Source organism: Pithys albifrons, chromosome 11 (assembly GCF_047495875.1).
Source record: "Pithys albifrons albifrons isolate INPA30051 chromosome 11, PitAlb_v1, whole genome shotgun sequence".
Classification (NCBI taxonomy): Eukaryota; Metazoa; Chordata; class Aves; order Passeriformes; family Thamnophilidae; genus Pithys; species Pithys albifrons.
This window is the reverse complement of record NC_092468.1, coordinates 26,053,454-26,060,785: the sequence shown is the minus strand read 5'-3', so window position 1 is coordinate 26,060,785 and position 7,332 is coordinate 26,053,454. Positions and strand designations below refer to the sequence as shown.

At 49.9% G+C, this 7,332-nt stretch overlaps 1 protein-coding gene across 4 annotated transcripts in view; it reads left to right on the top strand.

Annotated features, from left to right (window-relative positions):
- The window catches only part of MME (membrane metalloendopeptidase), a 35,194-nt gene that overhangs the window by 6,268 nt on the left and 21,594 nt on the right, over positions 1-7,332 (top strand). For all 4 annotated transcript variants that reach the window (XM_071566673.1, XM_071566672.1, XM_071566674.1 and 1 more), the window contains 5 exons: positions 4,530-4,691; positions 5,653-5,733; positions 6,473-6,568; positions 6,672-6,790; positions 7,257-7,322. In XM_071566673.1, the coding sequence (XP_071422774.1) occupies positions 4,530-4,691; positions 5,653-5,733; positions 6,473-6,568; positions 6,672-6,790; positions 7,257-7,322 (524 nt within the window). The remainder of the gene's footprint in view (positions 1-4,529; positions 4,692-5,652; positions 5,734-6,472; positions 6,569-6,671; positions 6,791-7,256; positions 7,323-7,332) is intronic.

The window sequence follows — 7,332 nt, the reverse complement described above, 5'->3', positions numbered from 1 at the left end:
GGGATGGGGCAGCCACAGCTGCTCTGGGGAACCCACCTTCTGTCAGCCCAAAGCCATTAAATGTCCCCATTCTCCTTGTAACACACCCTCCACCCCATCCCCAGGCTCAGGAGGAGCCCCTCTCTCCCATTTCCCATGAGAAAGGAGCATTTATCTGGCTGTGCCAACGTGTATTTCACAGGGGCTCTGTGCCAGCCCTGCTTTCTCCTTTCATGCCCTTTTCCATCATCCCTTGCAGAGGTTTCTCCAAGGCCCTGCTGGGTCTGTGAGAGGGCTCTTCATTGTTTTTCTGAAGACACGACCCCCGGAGACACTCCCATGGTGTGACTGGGGGCCGTCACTCATCTCTCTCCACCCCTGTAGAATAACTTGGCCACCGAGTTCACTCAGGCTGTGGCCCAGGCCCAGGGGCTGGCACGGGATCTAAAGCAGCAGCTCCTGCCATGGCTCATGTCCCAGCACCACGCTGTGACCTCTCCCCTTGCCTGTTGCTCAGCCTCGGTACCTCCCCTGGAGGAGCATCATAAACACCCTCATGGCTCTGTTATCTGCTGTCATGTGGAGCTCTTACGCAGGTTCTCACTCCATGACCGGCCCCTCTGGAACCTGAGCAAGTTCAGCTCCAGGTTCTTTACTTCCATGGGACTCCTCCTTTCAGTCTCTCTGTAGGCAGTAGCCAGAGCAGCTCTGGTAGTGGCCCCCACCCCAGTCCTGCTGAGTCACCTGCTGGTGGAGCCCAAGGCAGTCCATGACCTCAGGAACGGGGTATTGCCACTGGCCCAGTCTAAACACAGGATTTATGTCAGGTGGTCATCACTGTATTTCCATTCCACTTCCAAGGTGTTTTCCTCCCACCACAGAAGCTCATGCTGTGGTTTGGAATATGATCAACTTAGTTTAGTGGATTTTTTTTATCTCTGGCAATGCTCATTTTCAGCTAAATATACACATCTGCTAAAAAGGAGTTCAGACAGATGATGTGATCATGATCCAACTCCAAAGGATAAGCAGCAAAAGTTTGGAGAAATGAGGCACAATGAAAATGAAGATCTAGCAAGTGCCCAAATGGATTAAGCAGAATAGTTTTACTCTTTTATGCTTCTGCTAAAAGCTTTAACAGCACTTAATGCCAGGAAAATAATGAAGAGAAGATACTGATAGAACATTGGAGAGAAGAGCTTCCAATAAAGGGCCAGAAGAATTAAAAATGTCATGAGAAGTCAATTGGTCATAGCCAGGGTAAAATATCAGTAAGTGCATGAGGTGTTCCCTGTGGCTGTGTGAGCTCCACTGCAGGGTGGCACAGGCAGGCACCATGTGAGGGTGCACTGGAGCATTTTTGGGGTGAGCTGATCCCTGCTCATTTCCCTGAGCTCAGGCAGCACAGCCTGCTGAGAACAGGGATTTTGATCTCTCCTCTGTTTCGCCAAGGTAAGCACATTGTGTTGCTCCTCTATCTGCCCAGGTCACTGGTTGTTCTGACAGCTTATATTATTTTATTTGTAAGCTATTAAAGCAACAACTGGCCATCGGGAGTACGACAATAAAATTAATCATTAAAAGTAATTGAGATAAGGCTCCACCTTTTCAGTGAGACTGGAAACTGAGTGAACCAGTGACAGCAGGATAAGCCCAAACTGCAGTTCCTTGAGGCAATACTGAGCACTGAGGAGAACCACAGTGTGTATTACCTGTGTTTGTATATGTATCAATTGACCTGGATTAGAGGTAATAGAACAAAATATTCATAACATAATCACATTTCCTTGATGGCAATATATCTGTGGTATCAGCTAAATAATGAGTGGTTACCTTGGGGTTCACGTGTGCCAATTACACTTGAGTATCTTTCACAGTTGCACTTCATGTATTTCACCTTCAGCCCCGAGTGGGAGCCCAGCCCACGGTTCCCATAACTGAGCTCTTTCTGGTACTTCTGCAGTATTTAAGCTCAAGTTTTGAAACAAGTTGATTAGCCAGCACTGGCTGGCCTGGACCATCCACCAGAAAAGTTATAACAGATTATTATTTTTGTGTGACAGTACCAGGGACAGAGAATAAACCAGGTGCTGACTCCAAGTAGAGCAACCCAGTTCCACAGTTCCAGCCAGTCTGATGTTACACACACTGTCAATGATTTCTCAGATTTAAGCAACATGTGGATTTCTCCTGGGGTTTGTTGTGGATTTTTTCCCAAAGTGACAAGACAATGGACAAGGACCATCTTTTCTTGGTGTCAGAAGATCCCTCTGTCCTACTGTTCCCTTTTGGCAGGGCTGGCACTCTGCTGGCATGAGCAGCTGGGATGTCCAGTCCTGGCTGTTGGAGTCCCTGCTGCTGGACTGACACACGCCAAGATAATCCAAGGGACAGTGTTGCCCTTCAGCTGCTGCCCCAGCCTGGCAGGGACATCCAGAGGGATCCCCCTAAATCAGGAGATGTTAAGAATAGTTACAACCTTCCTTTTCCAGCAAATATAAGGAGTTGGGACAGGAATGAAGGGCAGCATTCAAAACATTCCCCTTCCCCTGAATGAAAAAGGGTAAACAAGACAGAAACCACAATTCCAGAGCAGTCAGGACTGGAAGTGCCTTCTGGAGCAAAGTGTCACACTTGGTAAAAACATGACTGAACTTCCTGGTCTCTGACTGCTGGCATGATCCTGTACCCTGGCAAAGTGAGGTCACCCTGAAGGCACTGACTTCAGAGGGAAACCCATCAGGCATTAGGGTTTGTACCTATTCCACAGTGGGGTTTATGACTTGAACAGTCTGAAATTGAAAAAGCATATGTTTCATGACTTCTTCCATCATCCAGGCACCACAACATTGTAAAACCTTCTGATGTGGGCCTAGAACATAACACTCTTAAGCCAACTGAAAAAGGGGGGGAGGCAAGTCAACATAAACCACCACAGACTGTCACTCTACCTCTCATTTCCACCTGAACAAGAGACTTGGAAAATATTGAAAGTACTGGAGAAATAACTATAAATATTTGACTTGCCTGTGTGGAAGGAATGAACAATTGAAATCACAAGCTTCACCATTTACTAAAAATAATGCCAGAAAAACGGGAAGAATATTCAGTATCCTGGGAAATGGAGAGGTATCCTGAGCTCTTGCCTGGCTCCAGGGACCTCCTTTCTGTGACTGTGCTGGCACACTGGTGGTGGAAGCACTCTGGGTGGAAGAGGGGTAGGAAAGAGAAGCAGCTCAGAAGGTTTATGGACAGCAGCTGGGAAAATCCCAGCAAGGAATGAGGTTTCACTGCAGAATCCCATTTAACGATCAGTCAGTGACTGGTTAGTCTTGGACAAGCCTCTTCAAGAGGGTCAACAGGGATAGCAAGAGGCACTACCCATTCCAGAGTAAAAGGTGGAGGGGAAAAAAGTGGGTGTAGCTTCAGGAAGGTGTCAGCAGGAAAACTTTCCTGACAAGAACTTAAAGGGTCCGACAAAGTCAATATTTTATTGAAGTAGACTGGATTCAGTTGAGCCTACGTCATACTTAAACAGTCCTAGTGGGTACTTCACCTCTGCTCCCTCTTGTGCTTTTAAGGTCTCTTTTCACCACATTTCAATACAAAAAAGGGGTAAGTCAGCAAATGAAACATTTACATTTCACTTAGAACTGAGTGGCCACTCCCAGGGAGCAGGACCATAGGCCTGTCCAGCCATCAGTGAGCACAGGCAACTGGGAAGTATGGAAGCTGTGGGCAGTACAGAACAGTAATTGCCTGTTCCCTGGCAAGTGCTTTGCTTGGTCTGGAAGAGTCCAGTAAGCCTGACCCTATTGTAGACTGAATGTGTCCCTGAGTTCCCTTCTGCAAGAGGCCAGTGCAGTGCATCCCTGTGTCACACTCCCTGTGCCCCGTGTGTGCCCCGTGTCACACTGTGCCCTGTGTGTGCCCTGTGTCACACTGTGCCCTGTGTGTGCCCCATGTGTGCCCCGTGTCACACTGTGCCCCGTGTGTGCCCCATGTGTGCCCTGTGTGTGCCCCATGTCACACTGTGCCCTGTGTGTGCCCTGTGTCACACTGTACCCCGTGTGTGTGCCCCGTGTCACACTGTGCCCCGTGTGTGCCCCATGTCACACTGTGCCCTGAGTGTGCCCTGTGTCACACTGTACCCCGTGTGTGCCCCGTGTCACACTGTGCCCTGTGTGTGCCCTGTGTCACACTGTGCCCCATGTGTGCCCTGTGTGTGCCCTGTGTCACACTCCCTGTGCCCCGTGTGTGCCCCGTGTCACACTGTGCCCCGTGTGTGCCCTGTGTGTGCCCTGTGTCACACTGTGCCCTGTGTGTGCCCTGTGTGTGCCCTGTGTGTGCCCTGTGTCACACTGTGCCCCGTGTGTGCCCTGTGTGTGCCCCGTGTCACACTGTGCCCCGTGTGTGCCCTGTGTCACACTGTGCCCTGAGTGTGCCCTGTGTCACACTCCCTGTGCCCCGTGTGTGCCCCGTGTCACACTGTGCCCCGTGTGTGCCCTGTGTGTGCCCCGTGTCACACTGTGCCCCGTGTGTGCCCACAGCCGCGCGCATCCTGCAGAACATGGACCGCAGTGCCCGGCCGTGCCAAGACTTCTACCAGTTTGCCTGCGGGGGGTGGCTGCGCCGCAACGTCATCCCCGAGACCAGCTCCCGGTACAGCAACTTCGACATCCTGCGGGACGAGCTGGAGGTGGTTCTGAAAGGTCAGTGCCGTTTGCCCGGGGACTGGGTAAAGTTTCTGCTTTGCCTCACTTGTTATCCTAAGATGTGGTTTTCCAGCAAAGCTGAAAATACTCCCAGATATTGCAGGGTTTGTGTTCGGTACCCCAGACTGTTTGCTTGGAGAAGGCCATGTCTGAAGGCCATGTCTGCTGTGTGTGACAGTGCTGTGTGTGACAGTGCTGTGTGTGACAGTGCTCTGTGTGACAGTGCTCTGTGTGACACTGAGGCAGAGCTGGCCAGACCTGCCCCTTCTGGTATCTGCTCATTCCAACCCCTGAAATGCCCCTCCTGCCCCTCGTGCACTGGGACAGCAGCCAGGCAGGAGGAGGGGGAGCTCTGCCTGTGCCCAGGCCCTCTGGAATGCTGGAAGGTGCTCCCTGGCAGCCCCGTGTCCTGCACAGCTGCATTCCATCAGAAATCCAAGAGCAGGCAAGCATTTCCCAACTAGTCACACCATAAACTTACAAATAGTCCTTTTTCCACAAAATGTGTCAAATCATGCACAATCCCCCTTTTCAGACAAAAATAACAGAGTCAAAGAGGTCAGTTTATACTCGTGAAACACTCTCCAAACCTCTCTCTCCAGACTGAATATCCTTTTCCTACTTCACTGATCTCCTGGTTTTGCCAGCTGTGCCTTCACACAGAGCCTGGTCACCCAAGAGCTGTCCCTGAGAAGTCAGAGCATTGGTCTTTCATGCAGGGTGACCCACAGGGTATTTCCTGACTCCTTTGTGCACAGCTTATTAACACAGACTGATGCAACTGCAAGATATTTAACCCCCAGAGCTTTCCCCCCTCAGCTTTGGAAAGGCAAAGCCACCCTGGACTCAGAGGTGGGCAGGGAGTGTTTCTCCTGCCCCCCAGGACGGTGTGGCCGCGGTTCCCTCAGTGCCTCCCCCCCAGCTCAGCCACGACCACGTGTTGCTGTCTGTGTTTCAGATGTCCTCGACACCCCCAGCACCAGCGACATCCCTGCAGTGCAGAAGGCAAAAACTCTGTACAGGTCCTGCATAAATGAAAGTAAGTGTAACCTGAACTTACTGCATTAGGGGATATCTAAATACCATCCAAAGAATCCCACTCATCACACGGCTACACCTGTGCCCTGTCCTGTGCATAATGTTCAGAAATTCCTTGTGAAAACTACAATGCATCAATTCTAGACAGTCAAATAAGACTGTTAATTGTAAGAGCAGTACTGCATCTCCTGCTTTACTAGCTCTGGTAACTTAGGTGAGATTACATTACTCTTCAGTTACTAGTCTGCTGCAGATATTTAAACTCAAAGCCTCTCACTTAAATATGAGTTAATTCTTTTGTAGGAATTCCCAGGGATGAGGTGAGAGCTCCCTGGCATTCCAGGCTGTAGGAAGACAGGGAGAACATTTAATTCAAGAATCTGAGTTGGACTCTGCCACTGGAACAAAGAGCAATAAAACAGTTTGCAGGGCTTCCTAAATCACAGTTTTACAGTTTCTATAATGTTATCAATACATCTCAAAACTATTATTTCAAGCTCTTTGCAGAGACAAAAGGAAATAGTTCACCAGTGTTGTGGCTGCAAGGCTTTGCACATGCTGTTTGCATCATGACTGGAATGTTGTCACATTAAATGTTACAGCAGTCATACATCAGAGCAAACTGCTGCTGCAGTGATGAGGGAAACATAGTGCTCAGCTTCACTGTTCCACACTCATTACGATATGTAACATTTGTGGGGTTTACAATGTCCTGGTAACCCATCTGATTTTTCCCAAAGCTGCGATTGACAGCAGAGGTGGAAGGCCTTTAATCAGTTTGCTGCCCAATGTGTCTGACTGGCCTGTGGCAACGACCGACTGGGAGACCTCCTATGGTAAGACAACCTGGGCTTATTTTCTGTTAATTAAAATACCTAAACTCCTGTAGCTTTCGTTGCTCACCAAACTCAAGACTGAACACCCCTTTCGTTTGCTCAGGTGCTGCCTGGACAGCTGAGACAGCCATTGCCCAGCTCAACTCCAGATACGGGAAAAAGGTCCTTATAAACTTCTTTGTGGGCACAGACGACAAGAACTCCACAGCTCACATCATTCACGTGAGTCCCCGGGGGGCCACGGCCTCTCCCAGGAAAGTGCAGCCAAAGCTGGAGGCACAGACATGAATGGTGACCAGCACAAACATCAGAGGTTTGAATTGTACCAGAGCACGTTGGAGAGGAACTTGTGAATTGATGTAGTTTCAGCTTCAGTTCTCTGTTTCACGGTGCCCTGTCTGTTCTCCAAGTTGACGTCCCTGTTCAGTGCACTCACACTCTGCTGTTTTCAGTGAGATGGGAGTCACAGAGGCACACACTATACACACACTTACAGGAGCAAGGGGCAGCCTCCCCTCTCAGAGGGCAGAGGGATCCATGAGCACTTCACATGTATGAATTTCAGAGATGCAGAATCTCTGCTTCACTGGCCAGAGTGAAGCCTCAGCACCTGTAAGTCACTGAAGAGCAGTACCGTGCTCTGCCACTTCGCCCTGAAGTGCTTTTCAGCTTTTGTTTGCATTTCCAGATTGACCAGCCTGGGCTGGGCCTGCCTTCCCGGGACTACTACGAGTGCACTGGGGCGTACAAAGAGGTAAGTGGGG